We start from the raw sequence: 26179 nt of genomic DNA, 5'->3' as shown, positions 1-26179 counted from the left end.
GAATTGTCATGTTGTGCTTGCATTTGATGGCAGACACACCTGTTGTGCTATCGAAGGAATGCTGCTGCAGTCACATTGGTCCTTTAGGTTGTTATTTACACTTCGCCTGTCATGCCATATTTTGGTAACATTCAATCTTAGACCTGGGGGTTTCCAGAGGTATAATACAAATAAAAACAAGCATATGAAGAAAAAACACACTCCCAAACATTTAATTGCATTCTGTAGCCACTTGGGAGTCATTTGAACTTATTCGGTTTCAACTTTGTTGGAGTGAGTTGGAGACTTTGTATAGCTATTGTGATTATCAGGAATACTATGATTACAGTTAGCACCGAGGCTAGTATGCTACAGCATCAGCCAATCTTCTGTATTTTTCTTTTTTTTGTATTATCTTTTGTTTATTTTACCCGCTGCTGTCCTTGTGAAGTTTATGAAATCGGTACACTATTTATGGACATCAATAGACCATAACCTGTTGAAGTAGCCTCCCTAAGTGAGTCGGCGGCTCTGAAAACTTCACTGACTTTCGGGTCTACCCAGACTCTATTCGTCTAAGTCCACCCTATTATCAGACTTTGCATCACCTTCCCGGTCGGAGTTTTCAACAGAAATGACCTTCTTGCAATGAGTGAGGTGTACCCAGGTTGACCTTTCAGCTATTTTAGCAGCGGTAGGTGTAGACAAAAGAACTTGGTCAGGTCCTTCCCACTTAGGTGAATACCAGTGTTTCTTTTTTACGCTTCTCACTAGGACCCAGTTGCCTGGCTCCACCGTTCTGTTGGGAGACAGAGGGCGTCTCAGTTTCATGACCTTGCTTTTGTTTTTCTAACACTTTTCTCATGTAATCAGCTAGATTAGACTCATCATTTGTCTCCCAGTAGTTTGTGAACTGAGGAAGCCTGTACGGTCTTCCAAATAAGACCTCATAAGGAGTTAGGCCTGCGGTGCTTGTAATGTTTATATAGAGCTTAGCCAAATCGACACATTGTGTCCAGTCTCCCCGTCTCTTCCATGCATTTCTTCAGTCTGTTTTCAATAGTGCCATTAGTTCTTTCAACTAAGCCTGCGCTCTGAGGATGATAGGAGCAATGGTGTTTTAAATCAATATGAAACATAACACTGATCTTTTTAACAACTCGATTTACAAAATGAGTACCATTATCACAGTAAATTTTTCTTCACTTTTATTTAATTCTATGAAGTCCATATTTATAGTTTGGAATGGATATTGGGGAGCAGGAAATTTTCCTCTCCTTGGTCTCAGATTTCCCTGTGAATTATGTCTTGCACACGTCAGACATGTTCTACAAAAATTTTTGTCCTACCGTCCCTCCTGTTGAGACATGTGTTACACCATGACTCAATATAGCAGCCCATTTATACAGATTTTTTGGTAGGATAGATTTTCCTGCTGGTCATACATAGATTCTTCTTTTAAGGTTGCTCATTTTTCTTTGATGAGCCATCTATAAACAAAAATGCTCCAGTTTTTAAAGGTTGATCTAAATCACTTCTACTTTTTGCAGTTTGTTCAGCTAATTCTTGGCATTCATGTCGTTCTCCGTCATCTGTTTTGTGCCTGTTTTGTGCCTTTCCTATGTCTTTCCTATGGCTATATCTCTCAACTTACTTTGTTCCATCTATATGTCTCTCAACTTACTTTGTTCCAGCTATATGTCTCTCAACTTACTTTGTTCCATCTATATGTCTCTCAACTTACTTTGTTCCATCTATATGTCTCTCAACTTACTTTGTTCCAGCTATATGTCTCTCAACTTACTTTGTTCCATCTATATGTCTCTCAACTTACTTTGTTCCAGCTATATGTCTCTCAACTTACTTTGTTCCATCTATATGTCTCTCAACTTACTTTGTTCCAGCTATATGTCTCTCAACTTACTTTGTTCCATCTATATGTCTCTCAACTTACTTTGTTCCATCTATATGTCTCTCCTTAATGCCTCAATTTCCAGGTTTGTCTGCAACTCCAGAATATCTGTAGTGCAGAGTTTGCCTGAAAAATTCAACTTTCTTCTTCACCTTTCCTGACTTATTTTCCCCGAACCTTCTGCATCTCCTTCCACAAACTTTTCATCCCCCTCAAGTTCGGCATCCTTTTTCTTGAACAGCGGCATGTTGTACTATGTGGTCTCACAGAAAAGTTCTCTGGCACACAAAGGGAGGACACTAACCCTTCTACTGTGCACTATCTGCACAGCGGGGTTAGTTTTAAGGGATGAAACCCGTCCTTTGTCCCCTGATCACCAGTACTTTGTTTTCTTATGAGCAAAATAATAAAACACAGGACTAGCAGAGTTCTCCTATCAACTCTTTCAATGGCTTAGTCCTCCATTCACACACAAACACAATTTCCTATTTTCTTAACTTAATTACGGCTAAGTTATAACCCACTTAATTATGGCTAAGTTTAACCAGGTCTCACCTCTGAGGCAACAATTTGTTGTGAGTTTAGCTGTCCTTTGAATCCATAATCAGTTATCTACTTATCTAGATTAGTGAGTTTCTTTGGATTTTGTTCGTCGATGAATTTCCAGTCCTTACACCGCAATTCATCTCTGGGCCTTTGTGACTTTGTCACCATGTGACTACCATTTGTGTTGTGAGACAAAAAGCTTTGTGGATTTACTGCAGTGATGGGTGAGATTTGGCACCATCTGGTGGTCAGACAATGTGAGGGTGATGTTTGGTCACCCGCGCTGTTCGTTTACTAGACTCAGATCAACCACACAGACAACAGGTGGCCTTGCAAGGGAGAGCTGACGAGCAGTTCAAGCTTCCTCTCTCAACTCCGCCCGTCTGCTGCTCGCTCTCCTCTTTTATTTGGTGCACACAACATTTATGTCAATCTGACCTCATGATTCCTTCTCCGACTTCTCCGTGTCCTTGAACATGGTACCTCTCAGTGCTGGGTACCTAACAGCATCAACACTTGGTTCAAACACTCATACATTCCTTTTGATTAAACATTCTAAATCTACTTACTATACTTACTATAGCATTGAAACGATAACAACAACAATAATTCTTCTCACATTTCCCTCCTGTTTATCGTTAAATGCGTCTAGATTCTCATTGTCAGTATTACATCATTTCACTTCATGAAATTTAAATGCATTACGTCATTTTCCTAGAAACACATTTCTTACACTCAGAGTTCAACATGTGTACAGCTTAAGACATCTTAAACATTTCATTTACATCTTGTATTACATTGATCCATTCTTCTTCTGATTCCTCTTCATCGTTGTCCAGTAGAGATTGTTCTTCCACCTGCAGCAAAGTACTAGTAACAGCTGATCCCACGAGCCGGCCAATGCAACCCCGAACAAGAGGTACTACACAGCAAGCTAGTATGGCTAATACTAGCAGTACTATCCCTATCATTATTCCTATCTTGAACAACAGTTCCCTCCACCTTGATAACATTCCTGTAAGCCAGTCTGGTGGGGGACTACCATCATCAATCATAGCTCTCTGTAGTTTAGTTAAATTTTTCAATGCGCTATCTATCAGGTGACCGTCCGCATCATTCTCTGGGATGAACGTACAACAGTAATCTCCTACCATTGCACACACTCCTCCCTGGGGGGCCGTTATGAGATCTAAGGCCATCCTATTCTGCATGGTCATCAGTCTTAGCGCTGTCATTTCTTCCTTGACTCCTGTGAGAGCAACTTTTGTCAAATTAGTAAATACTTTCAACCTGTAATCAACTGTTTCCAATCTCAATATGTTCTTTCCTATTCCTAGCCACGGAAAGAGTGTCATGATCACTTTATTTCCGGTTGGCCAATGCTTAAACTCTCGTGGTACATCTGTGCCCCACACTGAGTCATGTGGTTTGAACTCGTCATTCAAATCTCTCCTGGAACGCAACTGTGGTGCAGATCTAGCATTAGCAGCATAAATTATGACTGTGTGATCCTTGAGATGTACTGGAGCACACACTCCTGACCAGTTTGCTGGTAGGTCTGCATACGCATTGTGTCCACATAACCACCATCCCTTATTCACTAATTGCGTGCCTTTGTCTCCTGGCGCGAAAGCGGGATAGTTACATGTACAGTTATAACCTTCTGGACACCTCTGTGTTGCTTCATCTAAGGTATATGCACCACATAAGTGCCGGGGGTCATCAATACACTCCTGTTCACACTGTTCGGAACTTTTATTTTGCTGTAGACACGTTTTCCAATAAGGCCGATTAGTCGAAGTGTCAAACCTCACATCACGACTGACTCCCAGTGCGCATGACGTATAAACAACTTTACAGACATCCTTGTGTAATGACCCCAAATCTCTACCACCACTCCGTGCATAACAGTATGTGTGATTTATTGCACCTAGCACAGGGAATCTGAATCTATTGGCTTTCCCTGCCATTGTCCGTAGTGGCTCTTGGGTGCAGTTGCTGCGAGCGAACCACGTTCCATCCAACAACTTGAGTGTGAAGTTCGTGTCACGGCTTAGCCCTATGTGGACAAAGCACTGTCCTACACTCCCTGTCATTGGTTCAGCAGTTATTCGCGGTGTATGCACAGAAACTGGTAGCATAGAACAAACATAACAACGAGAATGATTCTGCGTCCGAGCTGTGAAATTAGCATAGCGCCACCATGTATTCAAACCATAAATGTGTGAGGACTCTGGATCTTGTTCTAACCACGAATGTTCTAAATGGCTAACTACGGTGCGTTTAGCGGGCGTGTAGCTCTCATCCTGTCTCAGAGCCTCTTTCTGTCCCTGATTACCTCCCTCCTGTCGGAAGTTCCAAAGACCAAAACTCACGAGTCCTGCCGTCACAGCACTCACCACAATTAGGAAGAACAACTTCATTTCCTTTTAGATCCTCTTCACAGGTTCCGACGGGGTTCAGCCGTTGCTGGACCTATACAGGCCGTCAGCCGTTTACGGAGAGTCCGCCACTGCTCCCTCGCCTTCACCTGGAAGAATTTTCTGTTTCTTACAATGTGAAAGGTGTATCCACGACAGTTTTCCGTCCACTCGAACTGCAGTCTTTGTGGTCAGCTGTACTTGATAAGGACCTTCCCATCTAGGCGTGTTCCACCTCTTCCGCACAAACTTCTTCACCCACACGTAGTCGCCCGGTTGAATGGGTTCCTGGGGGGTGGAATCTGTGGAAGACACAGGACTAGGCAGAACATTTACTGTATTCACACATCGGTTAAGTAACACTTTTTTCAGATAATCTGCTATTGTTTCTTCAACATGTTTTAGCTCATTTGTTGTTGCAAAGTATGGCAGGCAATAAGGCCGCCCAAATAATGCTTCAAAAGGTGTGATGCCTGTTTTCTTGTGTGGTGTTATGTGCATCCATAATTTCACCAGGTCGAGACAAAACATCCAGTTCTTTCCTGTCTCGTCCATACATTTCTTCAGTCTGTTCTTAATAGTACCGTTGACTCTTTCAACCAACCCTGCACTCTGAGGGTGGTATGCGCAGTGATTCTTCAAATCAATGCCCAAAGTTACTCCTACAGTTTTCACTATCTCATTTACAAAATGGCTTCCATTGTCGCTCCAGATGACCTTCGGGATGCCAAACCTGGGAATGATTTCTCTACATAAAACTTTTGCTACTGTCAGTGCATCTGCTTTTGCCGTGGGGAAAATTTCCACCCACCTAGTAAATCCATCTAACACTACTAGACAATATTGTTTACCTTCACATGGTGTTAGCTGAATAAAATCTAGAAAAACTGTGTGAAATGGATGATTTGGTAATGGTGTAGTGCCTGCAGGGGCCTTAAGGGCTCCCTGTGGGCTGTGTTTTACACAAATAGCACATTGTGAACAAAATATTTTTGAGTATGTATGAAATCCTATAGTGTAATAATGTTAATTAACCATCTGTACCATCCCTCCTGTTGAGACATGGCATGGCCCATGGCTCACTAATGCTGCCCATTTATGCATATTCCGGGGAAGGATTGGCTTGTTTCCTATGGTTAATAGTCCTTTATCATCCAGTTTGGCTCCTCGCTTCTTCCACGTGGCCTTTTCTTTTTCTGGAGCACTTTGTTGCATTTCTTTTAGAATATCATTATCTGCAGGTTCTAAGGTAAATGATTCCTCATTATCAAGAAGTGTGTTGTTATTTGCTGCAGCCTTTGCGGCTCTGTCAGCAAAGGCATTGCCTTGTGAGACTGCGTCTGTGTTGTTAGTATGTGCAGCGCATTTACATACAGCTATTTTGCGTGGCTGCTGTACTGCTGCCAATAACTTTTTTAACAGTTCTGCATGCATGACCGGTTTGCCGGTCGACGTTTTCATCCCTCTTAAATTCCATTGTTGAGCAAACACAAACAGCGTGGAAAAAGCATATTGACTATCTGTATAAATGGTAACATCTTGTCCTTTGCTTAATTCACAAGCACGTGTGAGTGCGACGAGTTCTGCAGCTTGAGCAGAATAGGAGGAGGGAAGTGGTTTCGCCTCCACCACCTCAGTTGCTGTAACTACTGCATAGGCAGTTCTAGTGCGTCCACTCATCCTTTCTCGATGATCCATCTACAAAGAGTATCCGTCCTGTAGTCAACGCGACATCACTAAGATCTGGTCGCGGCAGGACCTTGGTGGAGACCTCATCCAGGCAGTTGTGCTGGTGTCCCTCTTCTGCGGTGGGTAGCAGCGTCGCTGGGTTTAAGGTCGTACAGCGTCGAATCGTCAGATTCGGCTGAGACAGCAACACTGCCATGCAGGAAAGATGACGTGCGGGCGACAGGAATGCTATCTTACTTTGTAGCAGCAGTATTAATACTGCATGTGGAACTATCAAAGTTAGCTCATGATATAGCACCACTCCTGCGGAGGCTTTTACTGCCTCAGATGCTGCCACCACTGCTTTAACGCATGGTGGGAGTGCACAAACTACGGGATCTAGCTTGTGGGAGTAGTAGGCCACTGGCTGCCTCTTATCTCCGTGCTTCTGCAACAAAACTGAAGTCATAAAATCACCCTTGCAATCTACGACCTGCTCAAAAGGCTTCTGATAGTCTGGCAGCTTTAACACTCCAGCACCTACAAGGGCCTGTTTTGTGTGTGTAAATGCTTCTTCAGCTTCAGGGGTCCAAGTTAACACATCAGTCATTGCTAAGGGATTATCATACATCAATGCTTGTAAAGGGGCAGTTATTTTCGCATAATCTAAGATCCATGATCTGCAAAAATTCACTAGTCCTAAGAATGACATCATCTGCTTCTCTTACCCACAGATTAACCATTCTATCTACAGACCACACTCCTTCGGCTGTGGTACGAATCATCAACTGAAGCTGAGAGATAAGATCTCTTCCTAACAGATTTACGGGACATGTGGTGGAGATCACGAAAGGGGCTTTAAGTGTGATTCCACTCACAGGGTCACAAACATCTACAGGAACTGACATTCTTTCTTTGGTTATGAGACCATTTGCTGATCTCACAAAAATCTGTGTAGAAGTTGGTGCCAGGGCTATTGGATCTCTAATTACTGATTTACCTGCACCCGTGTCTACTAAGAATGTTAAAGAATTACCTAACACGGTCAGTTGTACTTCTGGTTTGCCTTCAGCAAACAGGAAGATGGTTTCTAAGTCTAAAACATCTTCTAAGTCATCTTTTTCAAATTGGTCAATTTTTGTGCCCTGATTTGTTTTAATTTTTGTGACATCTTTTTCCGGTTCTAGTCATAGCTGAGGTGGATTAGAACCTTGCTGCTGTCCTCTATTGTATCCCTGGTCACGTTGTTTTTTTTTTGCAATCACGTTCCCAGTGTCCATAATTTTTACAATAATGACACTGATCTTTTTCACTGAAATTGCCTCCTCCTCCCCTTCCGCCTCGGCCTCACCCACGTCCGCGGCCTCGGCTTGGGAGAGGATTGGCATTGAAAAACATGCCTGTTGATTGATTCTTACTTTTTTGGCATTGTCTTTCAGCATGCATAGCATGTTGTTCATAGCGGTTTAGGTTACTAGTTCCGAAATCAACTAATTGTCTCTCTACCCATGATTTTATCTCTGATTTTGATCCCCCATGTATAGCTTGCTTTAACTGCTGTTGGTAGGGACCTTCTGGTTCTTCCGCATACGGAATTCCACTATTTTTCCGGAACACATCTTTCATTCTCATGCTATAGTCTTCAAAACTTTCGTCAGTCTTTTGTCTTGTGGCCGTAATGGCGCTAAAAGTAGTAAAAGTAGTTCGCATGCGCTCGTACAGTCTGTCAAGTCTGTCATTTAGTTCTTGGCTGCCATGGTTGTTGAGTGGCTGGATCCACTGGGACCCAATCTCCTCTAACAGTGCCCCATTTCTTGCCATTAACGCACATGAGGACTTGCTGGGTTTCAGTATGGTAACTTCTTTTAATTTTATAATATTGCCTGGCCTGTCTAAGTTACCATCCCAATCGAACTTAGTCATCCACAGCTGAACATATGAGCATGAACCTGGATATTTGTCTTCCATGTGTTTACATGATGCTGGGATTTCGAATTCAGCACCTTTTGTGGAATGTTGGTTGCCCATGTTTGCACTTTATTTATCAGTTTTTATGTACTTGAGTGGAGACGCCTGATCTCCCGACTGAACAACCCTCAATCCATACAGGATATCTAGTTCAGCCCCCCTGCCGTGGCCTTATAGTCAATCGTTCTCGATCAGGAGAGTATACACCAGGCTTCTACCTCCGAGGAGGCGGGTGTATCTTGCCTCTGCTTCTCTCCCGATGACCAGGCAGGCAATACCGCGGTATTTTCTGTGTAGCGCTTTTTGTGTCTTATACTCACTCCGTTGCTTCTATGGTTTCTCTCTGAGTTGTTTTAGTGCCTTCCTCCCGTCACTGGAGATGGTCGCCCTGGGAGGGACGAAGACCGGCCTTCCGTCAACTCGTGATGAAAGGTCTTTCACTTCGGACGTCCTTTTGACTCCGGCTGTGCACAGACTTCGGCGTTCGGTCGTCCCACGGCGCTCCTCTCCAGGTCTTGGGATCCGGCTCGAAGGACCAATTTTTGTGAGGGTGATGTTTGGTCACCCGCGCTGTTCGTTTACTAGACTCAGATCAACCACACAGACAACAGGTGGCCTTGCAAGGGAGAGCTGACGAGCAGTTCAAGCTTCCTCTCTCAACTCCGCCCGTCTGCTGCTCGCTCTCCTCTTTTATTTGGTGCACACAACATTTATGTCAATCTGACCTCATGATTCCTTCTCCGACTTCTCCGTGTCCTTGAACATGGTACCTCTCAGTGCTGGGTACCTAACAGCATCAACACTTGGTTCAAACACTCATACATTCCTTTTGATTAAACATTCTAAATCTACTTACTATACTTACTATAGCATTGAAACGATAACAACAACAATAATTCTTCTCACAACAACACCAGACCAGCTTTCCCAGGTGAGACAGGGATTATAAAAGAAAATACAGTAATTTAGATGACTTGGAGAGCTTCTTGATGTCTTTGTCATCTCAGTGGGAAATAAACACTGGGCAAAATCAGATTATAGTCTTGTGTGTTCCATAAACATAAACCCATACCTGCCAGAGACTGTAAAGATTATAACAAAAAGGGACATTTCTCTGAGCCGGAGGAGCCATCCTCCCCATGTGACACCAGGAGCTGCATACCAGGTCTTCGTCCGTGGATCTAACTCCATCCCACCTATCTCGATCCGCCCTCCAGCCTCTGTTCCCCGGCTGGCAGTGATGCAACAGACTGGAACAGTTTGCTCCTGAAAGCAGCAGCCGTTGGGGATAAGAGCATCCAGACATCCGGACGGTCCCGACAGCAGCCAGCGTAAGAACTCTGTCCCGTTTTCAGCCTTTTTAATTGTGTTCTGGATGAAACAGCAGCTACGGTCACTCCTGTCTGCACTCATGCAACACTGTCTACGCTAATGATGTGTCTCCTGGGTGCAACACTGCCTTTTGACAATAAAAGTTGTAAATTGTGACACACGGAAGCCTGAAAACAAGCGGTGGATGCTACTATTGCATGAGCAGAATACATGAGGAATAATAATGAATGAGCAGGTTATTTAAAGTCTTTGTGTTTAAATAATTTTAAAAATTTGATTGTCGTACAATAGAAGAAGCATCTCAAGAAGTAATCTTGTAAAAATGATGTCTGACATCAAAATGACCTGAAAACACCGTAGAAACACCGTAGAACCTTTGTTTTGTGAGCAGAAGTTGCTGTGGTTGCTTATTTGAGGCTCTGCTGGAGGAATGTTCGCCAGCGCTTACATTTTCTTTCTAAGACTTATTCCAGTGACTTAATTCGGGTTCTTAAAAAGTCATGGGAGAGCAGCACTGTTCACCTACTTCCCTGGTCCCATGTTCAGGCTTCTTACATTATGTAAGAACAGTTCTTTGAGACCCACAACGAGGGTTAAGGAAGCCTCTCGAGTGCATGTGCAGCTGATAATATTATCGTCCGGGTGACACTACAGTGCTTATTATCATCGTGCCAGCAGCACTCAGACGAGACTTGAGGTACTCGTTACTCTGTGCAGAACTTTTGTGACGTGTCCACACTTTTGTGACTGGCACTACAGTGTTGGATAGATGTATAAAATTATTCAGGGATCGTCCACTTTAGTTGTCTTTCATTTAATTGTTGCTCTTTTTTTAATCTATTCTGTACGACTCAAGGGACTGTTTGTTGGACCCTGGTTACACCAGGACGTCGGCATTATTTAATGCCCTCAATTAGCTCTGTGGTACTGCAGCCTTTATTAATGCTAATATGTGGTTAATCCAGAAGGATTCAGCATTGTCAGATCCAGAAGTGTAACTGAAGCAAAGCTGTGGCTAAAGTGAAGTGGTGTGATCCCAGGTCACTGAGTTTCTCTCCTCCTCGCTCACCTTTCTGGACCTTCCCACTGAATTGACTCGTGATACGTTGGCATACGTAACCTGTCTTATCAGGATAATTTGACATCCAGAAGATTTTCCATTAGCTTTATTTTCTCCTGCAAGTGGAGGAGCAGTCAATTCCCATACATTAGCTTGACTCGGAGCTTGGTATTTCACCTGAATCTGCACTTTTTCCCAAGAGGGCAACCCTAACCCCTCTGGTTTCACATAGATCAAGGGTAGAAAAGTTGATTTTAATCCCCAAGGGGATTAAGACCCTCATGAGTCATTAAATGAGACTTCTGTCTCGAGGGGGAAAAAAAGAACAAATTACTGTACCACCTTAGAGTTTGGAACCGTTTTTTTACTGTCGGCATAGCACGAAGTAGATTAGACCTATCACCATTTTGAAGATCTTTAATCAGCTTGCAATCACAGGACAGTTGCATATTTCTGCTTCTTACAGTCTTGCCAGAAAAGTGGAAATGGATTTTGTGTGATGTTGTTCAAACCCTGAACATCTTTTCCCAGGAACTGTATATTCGTTCCCATGGAGGCTGCACCTAGAAGACATGTCTGCGGTGGTACAGCAGGTGTCCTCTGATTGGAAGACAGACCAGAATGGCGCTCGCTTTCGCCAATCACGAATGAGGGAAAAAAATAGATACACGATTAGTACAATGACATTTTTCTTAGGACATCTACTAGCATGAAATTCGATAGTATGGTCGGTCCAGTTCTGGAGAAACTGAGTCAGGGCAGTAATAATGTAATGATGTTCCTTCCGTTTCTTCCCTCCAAAGACTGAGAGCTAATATGGACAACAAGGCACTGGAGCCTGACTCTGTGAGCCTCCCCATGGAGGAGCCCATTGTGTGTAATGGGGGCCAACCCCAGCAGCACCTGAAGAAGGTTGAGAACCAGATCACCGAAGCGCAGCGTTTTTCCCACCTGCCCAAACGCTCAGCTGTGGACCTGGAGTTCGTTGATCTTTCCTACACCATCCAGGAGGGCCCATGCTGGAGGAGGAGAGGTGAGGAGGCCGCAAGGAATGGAACTGATTGATTTCATCTTCTACTGTGGCAGAGGTTTGTGATTTCTAGCATTGTTCAAATGCTTGGTGACAACACCAGGTTTCAAGGCCCTACTGAAGTGCCTGTCTGGGAGGTTCTGCAGTCGAGAGCTAATTGGAATCATGGGGCCTTCGGGATCTGGGAAATCCACCTTAATGAACATTCTTGCTGGATACAGGTGATTGTGAATTGTTTCACATCAATGTTTTTGAAAAAACTACTACAGGTAATTCTTTTGTTTCTCCCTCCAGACAAACTGGAATGAAGGGCCAGGTCTTGATCAATGGAAAACCCCGGGACCTGCGGACATTCAGGAAAATGTCCTGCTACATCATGCAGGAAGACAAGCTGCTGCCACATCTGACTGCACGAGAGGCCATGATGGTGAGCAGAACCAGGAAACCCAAACCCTGTCCTGAAAATGAAACTTCTGTTTACAGGAGAGAGAAAATCCTGCTAAACTCAGAAAAAAGACACTTTTTTCTCTGCTGCAGGTTTCTGCCAACTTAAAACTGGATGAAACTCTGGATGTCAAAAAAGAACTGGTGGGCTAGTGTCACATTCACTAGTGTAACATGGCCTCTTGCCCAATGACCCTATCCGAAACCGATTGACGGTTTCACTTTTGAGTTGTTCTTTACCTGATTTCTCCATCTAGGTCAATGAGATTCTGACCGCACTGGGGCTCCTGGATTGTGCCCACACTCGCACCAGTTCACTTTCTGGTGGTCAGTGTAAACGACTGGCCATTGCCCTTGAACTGGTCAACAATCCTCCGGTCATGTTCTTCGATGAACCCACCAGGTAAATGTCGCCCCGAAGGTTCCTGTGGACATAACAACAAAGAGCTTATAAAACCGGCCCTTCATGTTGTCTCCTCTGACTGTGTTTTTAGCGGTTTAGATAGCGTGTCTTGCTACCAGGTGGTGTCTTTACTGCGTTCTCTGGCAATGGGAGGACGGACCATCATCTGCACCATTCACCAGCCCAGTGCCAAACTGTTTGAGATGTTTGACAAGGTACAAGTCTGTCAACAAATAAAGGAATGAATGGGCAGTTTAGAATTACCTCTTGAGGGCAGTGTTGGGAACTCAAAGCTGCTCAATCAAATCAACTGTCAACGACAGATGTTCTACACAGATTCTTGTTTTTAACAGGCTTTTGGTGTCATTTGTTCCCTTGCAGCTTTACATTCTTAGTCAGGGGCAGTGCATCTACAAAGGCTCAGTCTCATACCTCATCCCTTATTTGAAGACTTTGGGTCTTTATTGTCCTACATATCACAACCCGGCAGACTTCGGTACATCTACTTCATTTGAATAGTCATTAATTGTATATTTGTTAAATTCGGATGAGGACAATCAAGGCCAATTACCTCCTTTTTATTCTTTCTACTGTTGCTTTCAGTCATCGAAGTGGCATCTGGAGAATATGGAGACTTGAACCCTGTTCTGTTCGAGGCAGTCCAAGGTGGAATGTGTGCATTAGAGGAGAAGAAGAACCAGTGTCCCACCAATGGAACATTGGTCTGTTCAGCCAAGTACACGGCGGTGTGTAGAAGCTGCTGCTATCGACCCAATAACCAGTGGCACCCTCACCGTCTACACGATATACCCGATTGGGGTCAAACCTGTCGAATCCACTGGATTACATTTTGGGAGTCAGCCATAGATTTGTCGCATGTCTGAATGTATTCTACTGCTGTTTCTCCCAGAATGCAGGGCACATTGAGAGTCACACTTTTGCCACGAGCACACTGACACAGTTCTGTATCCTCTTCAAGAGAACCCTCATTACTATTTGTCGTGACCAGGTTGGTGACATTCGACAGCAAAGAATACTATTTTCATTCTCGCCAGAGGAATATTCTTGTGTGGTGAGAACTGTATGAAAATTGTTAACTTTTGTCATCATTTTCCCAAATTCCTCTTGTTGTCAGGTTCTGACGCACCTCCGACTGATTTCCCACATTGCTATAGGTGTGCTAATAGGCTTGCTGTACCTCAACATCGGTAACGATGCAAGCAAGGTCTTTAACAACACCGGATTCCTCTTCTTCTCTATGCTCTTCATCATGTTTGGAGCACTGATGCCAACCGTGTTGACATGTAAGTAAAAGGAAGGGAGTGATCCTGTCAAAATCCAGTATGTTTCTGTTAAACTGAACTTTCATGGACCTTGTGGTAGTTCCTCTGGAGATGTCTGTGTTTCTGCGGGAACATCTGAACTACTGGTACAGTCTAAAAGCCTACTACCTTGCCAAGACCATGGCGGATATTCCATTCCAAGTGAGCTGCCTCTAGTTAACTACAGAATGCAACTCTGTCACCGAGCATCATTTAAAGCATAAATCTTGGTTGTTTGCTTCAGCGAGTTCTAACTGAGTCAACTGTGTTTGCCAGGTGATCTGCCCCATCATGTACTGCAGTATTGTATACTGGATGACAGAGCAGCCTCCTGAGGTCAGCCGGTACCTTCTCTTTATTGCCCTGTCCACCTGTACGGCCCTGGTGGCCCAGTCCCTTGGTTTGCTGGTGGGCGCTGCCTCCACCTCGCTGCAGGTATTGCAGCTTCTGACCTTCTAGATTTCTTTCTCTTCTCTGGATAACGTGTGTTTTTCATCTCGACCAAGGTCGCCACGTTTGTTGGACCTGTTACTGCCATCCCAGTCTTGCTTTTTTCTGGATTCTTTGTCAATTTTGACACGATCCCCAAATATCTGCAGTGGAGCTCGTATGTTTCTTATGTCAGGTGTGTAGCAGAATCAACAGAATCAACTGCAGCTACTTGAGAAGTGCCTGCTAAGCTTACCGGACATGTTGCTCCATGATTTTCTCTCAGGTATGGCTTTGAGGGTGTGATCCTGTCCATCTATGGGATGAACCGGTCAGAGCTGGAATGTCCAGGGAACATGTGCAAGTTCCAACAGCCTGAGGAGGTTCTACAGCTCCTGGATGTGGAAGATGCGAAGCTCTACATGGATTTCATTGTCCTGGGCGTTTTCTTCATCATCTTCCGGCTCACCACCTACCTTGTCCTCCGCTACAAGGTCACGTCTGAGCGATAGACTTGGCTCTAGCATCCCCCCTCAGTGCCACTCCACACCTAGTGTCCTTTTAGGGTATGTTTGTAGTTTATTGATCAGAGCGTTGCTAAACAGACGGAACAAACTGTACAGCGTTCTGTGGCAGCAGCGACTGACGGCGCCCCAGCAGTCATCCTGTAAACCATCAAATGCTTGTTACCTCAGATTCTGTGGGCCACGGGTCCACTTGCCCTCTTTGACAAACTCTTTAGCGTCATTTTACACATATAAAATGCCAGAAATGGCTTTAATGTGCAGACCTACTGTGGTGCTCACGGGTTTCCTACCCTCTTATGCTAATACGTCAAGGGAAAAAGTAGGAAAAACCAAACAAACAGAAAATAACCTGAACCAGAACTAGTTTTTTAAAAATCATTGAGGTTGAAAGTCGATTGTTGTAAATTAACCTTTATCCTAATTTTACTGAAACAGCATTTTTGTACGTACAAACTTAACAAATCTTTAACGATAGTTTAAAATAAATCCCCTCAGCCTTAATCGTGTTATACAGCACTGTATTATCTGTAGTGATGAGTTGATATATGTAGTTGTGTATTTGACAAAATAGTTGAATCACCGTAACACATTTTTGTCCGTGCTGCATCCTGTAACACAGGGACACGTCTTTGTTGGTGCTATTACTCTTGTGTTTTAAACAGCATAAGCTGCACATTACAGTAAACCTGAGCAATCAAAGACCAACCAAAGGAGAATCATTTTAGCAGGAAATATCTTTTATAATTTTGCCACTAAACTGTACTGTAAATCTTTCAGTGTCTATTGTAATAAAAACACAGATACAGTTCTCACTTTGCTTTATGTGTGTTCGATGTGGAAGAGATTCCACATAAAGACAAGATTTTAATAATCTGATGACAGATTGAAATGTCAAATTTTGACATTGGTCCCAGTTTATGAGTACGAGAATGTGGCTCCGCCATGTTTTTACAGTAGCCTGGAAGAGACTAAAAGGCCTAAATACAAACTATGGCGCCCCCTGGATGTATGTTGTTGTCTAAGAATGTTTCCTGTTGGCTGTTGCCAAACACCTTAATGTAAATGATCAAATGACTAAAAGTGAAACTGACAATATTGAATCGATGCACAACTTTACTTCAAAAAGCAAACAAAGAAACCATCCAGAGAGATGATGCCACTTGATTATTTAGTCTGCAAACGAAAGGAAAATGTGTTAAATTTCACTCAAAACACACACTTTTCATACAAAGTGAATATGAGGTCACAATTTAGAATGAAATGTGTAACACAACAGGCACAAACAGCGACAGATGTCAAAGTTAAGATACGTTGAAAGGGTAAGATATGTTGAAAATTATGTCTGCTAATGTAATTAAATGTTTGGTTATTATATTTGCTGTATTATAACTCAATCAACTTACCTACATCACAGGTGACGACATATTCCGTCTCTGCCTGGTCACCTGATGAGAAACAGAAGAATTACATTAACATAAAAAAATAATTCTAAGTTCAAATTTAAACCTAAACTCATGTGTCATGTCCGACGGAGCAGAAAAGGTCTTACTGGGCTGGTAGTAGTCGTAGATCTTGACCAAAGCTGGTTTCAGGTTCTGCACTGGGACCTCCTGGATCAGGGTTAAAGTGTGGTGGATCGGGATGTCCTTCGGCAGCTGTTGGAGACAAGACTGAGGTTATCAAATGATCTAAGCTGGAGATCAACCGTCACAGCAGATCTTCCTGACCGCAGTGATGTAGATCAGAACTAGGCCCTCGTTCTCTTCAACGCGACCCACCAAGAGGGCTTGACGGAGCTGCATGGGGTCAATATAAGAATGTCAGCTTGATGGAGAATAAAGTTCTTTACCCTCAGACAGTTTTACTGAAGTATTAAATCCTCTTGAGCAGCGTGTACTTTACTCACATTCGCCACAGACTCGGGGTCGGGAACAAATCCAGACAGCATTGTAACCTCCAGGATGACCATGTTTGTGGTCTGTTGCTTGCCCCTGTATCTGTAACACATCCACAAACGCTATGCTCCAGTGGCGTTGTTGTAGTCTCGTTTGAAGCGGTAGCTGACCTTTACTCACAGGGACGAAAGCTTCAGCGTGACTCTGTTTTTCTGAGTCTGACACTGTGGTTTTGCCTCCACGAAGAAAATGTCAACGGTGGTAGGAGTTGGAATGTTGTAGTGAAGAGAAATCTGGGAAGATGTTAGGACGGATGTTATGTGGCAGGTCTACTGAGTCGAGCAGGTATGATCCGGTTCTGTGATTCTAAACATCTAAAAGCTCTGGGTACTCATTTTGTGGACCAGTACCTGTATTGAAGCACACATTGAGCCCTCCACTTCCAGGTTGACTTTTCCTCCCAGGTCCTTCAGCAGCTTCTCGTGGTAGACCAGTTTGTTGTTCTGGTTCACATCAAATACCAGTTGACCACTGGGGCTATTGACCTTGACCGTGCTTGAACCCTTTGTGCTGTACACCAGAGAGGAGTAAAGGGCCAGAGCCTGAAGAGCGACCACCGTGTCCTACAACAACGACAGCCCAGTTATCCTCTATGGATGTGATTTTCTACGTCCCAGGAAGATCCCCATCTCCTTCGCTCATACCTGTGTAGAGGAGAAGCCTCCATAGTAGTTCTGCTGCATGGAGAGCCATCTGACGATGCGGCTGGCGTAGCCCAGGTCTTCGGTAGTCGGAGAACCACTGAGTTTGGCGAGCAGAACGTAGGAGCCGATCTCCACTGACAGAGAGCCAAACCCCTCATCTGTGCTCTGGGACCAGTGGATTAAGCCCCCTACGCAGGCGACAGGTTCAAATGGGTCAACAGGACCAGACTGCAATGGTGCCCTTCAGGGCTTCTGACTCACCTTCCTGGGAGGCAACCGAATCCAAGTGCTGCAGGAGGAAATCACGAGTCTTCAAGTCTCCAGCCAGAGAGAAGACGTAGGCCATGAGAGCTGTCGTGTAGGTGTTGTTCAGGTTGTTGGTGGATTCTTTGAGGCACATCATGCTCCTGTGGACTGGAAGATCCTGCAAAATATATCGTGAAAATGTTTGTTCTTTTTTTTTTATTTCTGCAACCATTATCGATCTAAGTTATATAAAAATCTGTCTGTGTTTTCTTCTATTCCTGGACCGGTCCAGCTCTTTAGCTTCTGTCGACTTTAGCACCGTCGAGTACTTACAGTAGCCGACATGTTCATCTCCAGTAAGGCGGCCGTGATGTAAGCGCTGAGCGTCACTTCATCAGAAACTCCACCCTGAGGAGAGGAAGCACCAGTCAAACCATCAGCATCGCCCACATCCAGGGTTGGAATCTCGGGGCGGCCCATTAGATCACCTTCATCCTGTTGTTGAAGAGTTTTCCAGACTGCGCAAAACAGCCGTCTTCTTTCTGTCGGCCCAGCAGCCAGTTCTTGGACTCGTCCATCTTTGTCGGGTCGATGTAGATGAATGCCTTCGCTTTTTCAAAAGATCTCACCACGAAAGCGGTCAGCCTGCGAACAGATTATCATCAGCTCAGGAATCTAGACGTAGCGACCTGAGCAGCCTGACTAACGTTTCTTCTCACCAGGTGTTCCCGTCTCCGATTCCAAATGCGCTGTAAGATCCATCCCAGTGTTTGTAGTTCAGCTGCCTCTGATATCCTGGATAAATTAAGTGCATATTTAGATTAGAATGACAGACATATTCATCCTCCATGATCCAGCTCCTCACCGCTGGTCAGGAAGTGGAAGGCCTTCTTTAAGATGTCATCTGTCAGCTGTTCTGTGCTTCTCAGGTACTGTAGGATATAGATGTTGGGGGCCAGGAGCGCCATGTTCTGCTCCCCGCATCCGTACGGCATCTTCAACAGTCCATCCAGGTTCTGCAGAGCCCGGCCCATGATGTCGCCTGCAGGACAGCCGGGTTGAAGTACAGCGAGCGCATTGAGCAAAATGAACCCGTCCGTCTAACGACGTGACAAAACCCATTTGAATGGAGTAATCTGATTACCCAGCACAGATACTAAAGCTCGGGCTGATCCATCGATCGCATTATCAGGAAGTTCTAGTTTGACTTCCTCTTTCAGCACCTCATCTGGAAATAAAACACACGCATGAAATCCCGTTTCAAAGGCAGAGATAGAAATATTTAGCATAGAGCAATGGTTCTGATGGCCTTTTAGTGCTCTATGGATAGAACAGTGGAGGGAGAAGGGGCCTTTTCTGATACCAAAGGCTACCAGCAGGGGGCAGATAGGACGCAATGTCCATTTTTAGTGAAACCTGGATGTGAACTGGACTGACCGTTTGGACACAGCAGCCAGTTATTTATTTTTTTCATCTCCGTCCCTTCGGCCTGAAATTGAAATAAAAAAAAACAAGGCATGACCTTGCCATCGCCGTGACAACGTATTGCACATGCTGTCAGCTGATGGGGTTTTACCTTCACGATAAGCGACCGCGTGACCGTGTCGATGCGACCTCTCTCCGGCACGCTCACGATCTCGTTGTCACATGACGCGTGTGATGCTATGGCCTCGGCGCTCACAGTTACATTCACAACGCCTGTAAAGGTGACGAAACACAATAGTTTTATGAGAAATTCAACTGTCCGAGAGCCGTTGATGTGGATCATTTTAACATTGTCATATAGATCAGTCTAACGTTTTTCGATGGCCTTACCCAACACTGAGGGCACCATGGTCCAGCTCAGGGTTTTGCGTTCGCTGCCACACAGACAGGAAGTGTACTCGTTTCCAGACAGAGGTGTGAGGGTATATTCATCCGATGGGGTTGCTTTCACGCTGACCTGTTGAAGACACGGCTCAAAATATTTACGAAAAAAATATAAAAACACAACTACAATCCAGAGAAGATGAGCGAGGCATCGCGCACCATCATGCAAGTGGACTGGTAGTTGAAGACGGTTGCCTTCAGTTCAAACTGCTCGCCGCGGATGATGGAGTACGGCAGGCTGAGCTCCAGGAAGAAGGGCTGGAACACAGTGATCTCGTTCTGGGGAGCTAGGCCGAAACCCTGAGGGGACAAGCAGAACGCCTCCGTCTTCCAGGTGGTGATGGTGTCTGGGACAGTGAGGGGCAAATCCGTCTGTGCAGAGTCTCTGGAGGTAGCAACACACAGATTCAGCTAATCTTCAATCACGCAAAAGGAGTTTTCCATGGTGGTTTAATCAGATTATACTTTGCTCAGGTGTCAGAGGATTCAGTTACATCTGACCGAGCCCCTAGTGGACATGGTAGGAATTATATCATTAGCATCAATATGGCTAGCCACTAGAAGGCGGTGTTTTGGGGGCATTTTTATGGAAGCTGAGTAGATCAGAACCTCACCCGACTTCAGCCAGTTTCCACACCCAGGTTTCTGGGAAGAAAGTGCGGACGGTTTTGATTACGCCTCTTCCTGGTGCCGCACCCAAACTATATCCCACCATGTCCATGACACGTGGTGCTAACCCGTCTGAAGAAACACCACAACAAGAGTCATTGCCAAAATTTCAGTAATGTACAACTTTCGCATCATTCGTTTTACAAGAGGGGGAAATAACAGCTCACACATGCCACGATGGTACTCCAACCCTTTGAATTTCACACATGATGGCATCTTGATTAGCAAGTTTGTGGCAACTTTCAGACCTAAACTCTGGTTAGCACAGGCAAAAGGAAGTCATGATGAGTTAGAGTTTGCTTTTTCGTGAATATACCACATAGTGTTGAAAGAACGAGACAGCATTTACCTTAAAAACCGAATGAGCGTCATTTTCCTCATCACCAGGTGGAACGGGCAATATATATCTTTTTTGCCTCACGTGTAAACACGGTTCAGAGTCCTCAATTTCATATGGGATACCAGAAACTGTACTCACAGGCAGCAAGTCAAATATCTGAAAATGAAAATGGAAGCTGAAGCTGGAGATGAACCCTGGCTAAAGCATCTTCACACAACAGAACAAATATCCCTATGAAGAACCACCTTCTAGCTGGTCGGACTGGGCTTCTCCAAGAACCTTAACAAATATGTCCTGATTAAATTTGGTCCTGGCATTTACCATGTCAGCGGTCATGGTCTCCCCGGGCTCTAGGATGAGGACGCTCTGGTCAATGGCGCTCACGCCACACAGAGAGTTTGGAAGAGCCTTCACCTTCATTTTGACTTCCTCTCCCGGGACAGCAGAGGTCGGGGAAAACTCCACAGACACCTAACACACAGAGTAGAAGTTTAAAGGAACACACTGTTTCTAACACAAGTAATGAGGCGACAATTTAAATTAAAAGTCCAGCGTGTGAGATTTGGCTCCATCTGGCTAAGAGGTTACAGATCACAAGGACTGAATAACCTGGAATCCACCTCCTCGGCCCTCCTGGAAACTTTTTAATCCAAACAGCAGCCGTTTCGTATGACAGTGTGTTAGCTTGGGCTCATACGGCCACTGACCTTGTTAAGGAAGCATTTGGTCACGGTGAAATCGGCCTTGTGGGCAATCACGTTCTCGCTCGGGAGGATGACGTACGCCATGACCTGCAGGGCCGGTGACAACTCTGGAGACATTTTCACACTGAAGGATATGCTGCCCTCCGTCACTGAAAGAGAAACGGAACGTTGATGTCGGAAAAGCAAAGCACTCAGACTTCCAAAAGACGCTATGAAAAACTGGGGTGGCCTACCGGGATCTTTCAGAATCTCCACCATTTTAAGTCCCTGAGTGATGATCATTCCTCTTGACATAATCTGGGAGAATTTGTCACAACACAGTTGATCGCGATAATCTGAGGAATTTGACCTTTTGTACAGTGTTAGCATTACAGTTAGCACTTGTGTTGAGGGGCATTTTTCTTTGAATTCTGGGTAAATGTTTCTAAAGCGCCCCAGTCGCTGCTCACCAAATATATCACATCCACATTTCCTGCAGTTTCTCCCACGAAGTTGTATTTGATGGAGATGGTCTCCTCTCCATCACACGAAAGAGCTTCCTCCTTTTTGTTCACGACCAAGGAGCTGACAGATTTGGAAAAAGGCAAAGGCAGCTGGAACACGGACACTGTGTGGTGGGCGCTGTCAAAGAATGGTTCCAGGAAGTTACGGTCTTGTCGTACTTCTGAGGCCTGATTGGACGGAAGGTGCTTTTAGAGTTTGTCAAATATGTTTCATGTTTTTATAAATGATTCTATTCTTAAACGTTAGATTGATGTCCTCTGTTACTGATTCCATTTCTGGCGTTCTGACCAGCAACTTAACATAAACCCGACTCCCAGTGGCCCCTTGTGTGACGTCACTGGGGCCCGGTGATGTGTGATTGGCCACATTCAGTCACCTACCTTGAGTCTGATGTCCTCTCCATTGAACAGTGTTGTGTTTAATGAGAAAGTGGCAATTCCCTCGGCATCTGTGGTGAGGTTCAGTAGCACCCAGTCCTGCCAGCCTACAGCGTTCAGTAACTGGATCTCCATGTTAGGGACGGGCGTATCGTTGTGGTGAACCGCTTTAATCTGCCGGAAATGAGAAAAGGGGCATCCCATAAAATCACCAAGGCTTCTAGACTCTGACGGCCTTGAAAACCATCTCTTACGCCCACCTTCCCCTCCAAAGTGGATTCCTCATTGTAAATCTTGGGTGTTTCAACAAAGATCAACTTCCCAATTATGTAAGAGAGCTCCACAACTTTCTCCGCTGGAAGTGAAGTTCCTGTGAGGAAAAGCAACCGAGTTACAGCAACACAACATCCTGAACGAGCAGTAAGACTGGCAAAACTTGCCTGTCCCCTCCTCCTCCACGCTGGCTGTGATGTGGAGGGAAGGGTGAAACGCCTTAGCTTCTATTTTGGTGAAAAACGACATTTTGGGGTTGAATTTGGCACAGCCGGTCTTGTCCGTCTGGATAGCAAAAAACAAAATTGGAGAGTTGCTGAATGTTTCCCGACAGATTTCTGATTATTGATCACGCTGAAGGCCTTTTTGCTGATGATTTTATAAAGCTAAAATTGATGAAAATGCATTTTAGTTCTTAAAAGTCCAGCGTGCGCGCGGTTTGTCGCCGCCTAGTGACGCCATAAAATGTTTGTGTGGGTTTTTTTTAAACTGAATTGATCTCTGAATCTTGATTTCACTCCTCTGCTGTGACCACTTCCGCTCATCTTTCGGCGGAGGTGTTACATTTTTCGATGGCTCAGAACCAGAGTTAATAACACTACAACACCTGTTTCGCCTCTTTGAAACACAGGCCTGGGATCTGATCGGTCAAATAGCTCCTCGGTCTCCGGCAAATCTCGATGTTCACCATCCCCGGCACAGGTTGTCCATACGTGTATCTGTTTGGTTCAAAGATTCAAAAGGTAGGAGAGTGGCTGGTAATGGCTAAAAACACAAAGTGGATACAAGAACTTACTTTGCACAGACGTCCATTTCCAGTTCCTCTTTTCCAACGCTTACCTCGTTGGGCGCTTGGAGGCTCACCTTAAATTTTGGGAGGACTGAGGGACAGATGAGTTTTGGTTTATGGGGGGAAGGGGCGGTTTGGTGCCAAATGAAAAGCTCTGCAACTCACCATATTTTTCCACCTTAAATCTCTTGTTTACTTGGTTTCTCTTCATCCAAACTGAAATGGTATACCATCCCTCGCGGACCTCAGAGTTGAGGGAATAGGACAGCTGCAGTATTGCCCCGTTGGACGTGGCGTTCAGCCACTGCCCGATCCGGTTTTGTTGAGGGTCCTGAGTGAAATCAACGAGGGAAAAAATTGCAGGAATCTGGAATCTACTTCCAGAACTTACGGGGATGCAGAACAATTAGTGTGAAAATTTCCGTTTTCCTTACCAGAAGTTCGATGACGTCGTACTGGAAGAGAGAAAAATAGAGATAAATGTGACATTTTCCTCATAATCACAACTATGACTGGATACTTTGACCCTTCATCTGTGCCAGCTGTTTGCACACATGGATCAAACTGGTATCAGAGGTCAAAGGACACAACCTACGCTTTGTTTGGTTTGCCTGATTTCACTCCTGCAGCTGGACTTTTGCATGGTTTCCACACATCATTACCTAACCCATGTGTGTACTGGTTCAGAAACACCCCCAGGGAACTCACCAGCCCTTTTGCAGGTCTCAGCTTGGTGTCCAGCGTGACGACTCTGAAATGAACTGAGAGGTGAGAAAAAGGGGGATTAAGCGGATTCTTTCACACAGCCGACCGACCGGTCAGGTTACCTGTTTGACCAGGCAGGTAGATGGGCTTGTCTGTTTGGACGAAGGACTTCAATGGGTAGTATTTGATCATGATTTTTCGTGATTCCGTCAAGGAAAACTGCGCTCCGCGTACAGTGACGATGAGATTGTGGACCTTGGATTTCGACATCTCCGGAGCCTGTGGAAGAAACATGGAAACATCAGAACTGACGATGACCAGAGAACCAATCATGCAAGCTGGACGTTGAGGACCTGGAAGTTTGTGCATTGGTGGAATTGTTTGTCTGAAACTCTCTCAAAGATGACCATTTTGTTGTCGTTGTAGGTGAGAATGGCGGTCATGGCCAAAGACTCGTTGGGCTGCAAGAGACTGGCGCACAGCCTGCTCGTCGATCCAACTTCGATGACGGCGGGAATGGTCACCATGAACTGTCTGCAGCCACAGAAACATACAAGCGTGACGGTTATCTCACCGACCGAGCACCAAATCTGATGGGCGTAAGAAACCTGGAGCAGGGAAACTCACGGTCCGGCGGCCACGCCATCGAAGAAGACCCAGTTGAGGCAAAGGAGCAGCGTCCACGCGCAAGTACGACCCCCCGGCAGAGCCATGGCTGACTGACTGACAGAGATGAGCTGCGGAGTCCATTAAATAGTCTTTAGAGCCCTGCCCCAGTCTCTCTCTCTCTCTGTCACTCTCTGTCTCTCTGTCAGTAACATCAGACCTGTGATGTTCCTGCGTTTAAAGTCTGCTCATTATTGGCAGCATGTAAAATTTGAGTGGGTGCAGGTTTCTATCTGTCTGTTAGTCTGTCTGCACACTAACAGAATAATGTCCTCAACTAGCTAGCGTGCTAACTTGCTGTCTGGGTTTAGTAGCTGGTGGTCTTTTAATGCCCGCCAAATAACACCAACGAAGCATGTATAACCTCATATATAACGTTCCTACAGTTGCTGAGCACAAATGTGAGTAGTTAAAGGGCCGCTGATCTTGTTTGAACACAGCTGAACCTGATCCAAGGGTTTGCACAAAATAAATAATGTGTAGGCAGTTAGTTTTCTTTCACCTGAGAAATATGTGTAATCAGCCTGCGCAAACAGTGCGTCCAGTTGCTGTCAGGTCAAAAGTACAAGCGTTGCCTCTTTTGGGAATTGTGGTGAAATATATCCATCTATCTCTCTATTCATCTAGTAATCTGTCTATCTATATATGCATTTAAAAAAAACATACAATTCTGTCTAAAGAAAAGAAAGACATGCTCACACAGGGCCTTGCAGTGAGCTGCAGACTCATTTAGGGGTGAACCCTGCCGTCACCCATATATCCCTGGGGGCCCCAAAAGACACATAGTGGTCAAGAAAAAAAGAAAATAGCAAACATTGCATTGTCACGTGTATGTAGACTCTAACACTGTCCCACTGCTGATGGTTTTTTCTGTATCTGCAGAGAAGAATGGCAGAATGATCCTCAAATCCAGGCGTTCTGAGCTTGTGACATCGTGCAACAGAAGAGGCTCTCATCGCTGCCAAAGATTTTAAACTAGAGCAATTTTAACATGGTTTTGAACATGATTTGTGTGAACGTTGTAGTTTTATTGTGTGTATGTACCTGTAGCTGTATGTTATGTTGTTTCTTTGACAGTAACTTTGATAGTGAATGCACTGTGTTGGTCAGGTCTCCCTTGGAAAATCAATTTTTAACCTCAGTGGGCGATTCCTGGCTAAATAAAAAATAAAAATAAAAAAGTCCTTAGTTAATAAAGGTTAAATTGAAAGTAAGTGCAAGGTTTTTTTCTTTTCCTTTATTTTTTAAAAATCAATTTAAAAATCAAAACATTTCAATCAATCATTTTTTTTAATTCATGGGCAAAAGTAGGAAATATGGTATCAAAAAACCAAACAAACAGAAAATAACCTGAACCAGAACTAGTTTTTTAAAAATCATTGAGGTAGAAAGTCGAT

General features: G+C 44.6%; 2 protein-coding genes and 2 long non-coding RNA genes across 4 annotated transcripts; 2 read left to right on the top strand and 2 right to left on the bottom strand.

The window, feature by feature from the left end:
• The first annotated feature begins 9326 nt into the window (after positions 1-9326).
• On the top strand, positions 9327-15746 carry LOC101073042 (ATP-binding cassette sub-family G member 4-like). The gene is made up of 15 exons (XM_029844030.1): positions 9327-9824; positions 11689-11918; positions 12019-12136; positions 12210-12342; positions 12453-12503; positions 12617-12762; positions 12854-12977; positions 13144-13258; positions 13366-13508; positions 13673-13771; positions 13898-14066; positions 14146-14246; positions 14361-14519; positions 14591-14709; positions 14800-15746. Exons 2-15 carry the CDS (start codon positions 11702-11704, stop codon positions 15023-15025), a joined length of 1920 nt encoding a protein of 639 aa, XP_029699890.1. The 5' UTR covers positions 9327-9824; positions 11689-11701; the 3' UTR covers positions 15026-15746.
• Positions 11131-15116, bottom strand: LOC115251520 (uncharacterized). Its single transcript, XR_003890084.1, has 5 exons — positions 14990-15116; positions 14770-14908; positions 12879-12985; positions 12600-12784; positions 11131-11516 (listed from the first exon to the last, which is right to left on the bottom strand). It is a non-coding gene; the product is annotated as an uncharacterized lncRNA (long non-coding RNA).
• Positions 15747-16133: 387 nt separating the features above from the next.
• On the bottom strand, positions 16134-24923 carry LOC101074384 (alpha-2-macroglobulin-like). The gene is made up of 36 exons (XM_029844022.1): positions 24744-24923; positions 24470-24650; positions 24239-24395; positions 24120-24172; positions 23846-23866; positions 23577-23742; positions 23418-23502; positions 23229-23340; positions 22789-22906; positions 22609-22718; positions 22352-22522; positions 21917-22138; positions 21701-21764; positions 21471-21616; positions 21085-21234; positions 20773-20919; positions 20591-20678; positions 20369-20495; positions 19914-20139; positions 19701-19827; positions 19462-19583; positions 19323-19374; positions 19030-19113; positions 18751-18927; positions 18605-18680; positions 18374-18530; positions 18219-18293; positions 17901-18063; positions 17640-17827; positions 17346-17558; positions 17116-17228; positions 16947-17037; positions 16768-16836; positions 16590-16695; positions 16444-16485; positions 16134-16213 (listed from the first exon to the last, which is right to left on the bottom strand). Exons 1-36 carry the CDS (start codon positions 24827-24829, stop codon positions 16209-16211), a joined length of 4290 nt encoding a protein of 1429 aa, XP_029699882.1. The 5' UTR covers positions 24830-24923; the 3' UTR covers positions 16134-16208.
• On the top strand, positions 24511-25996 carry LOC115251515 (uncharacterized). Its single transcript, XR_003890080.1, has 2 exons — positions 24511-24806; positions 25665-25996. It is a non-coding gene; the product is annotated as an uncharacterized lncRNA (long non-coding RNA).
• Positions 25997-26179: the final 183 nt, after the last annotated feature.

This window comes from Takifugu rubripes, chromosome 11 (genome assembly GCF_901000725.2).
Source record: "Takifugu rubripes chromosome 11, fTakRub1.2, whole genome shotgun sequence".
Taxonomy (NCBI): Eukaryota; Metazoa; Chordata; class Actinopteri; order Tetraodontiformes; family Tetraodontidae; genus Takifugu; species Takifugu rubripes.
Note: the sequence above shows the minus strand (reverse complement) of the source record. Positions and strands in the feature narration are given on the sequence as shown.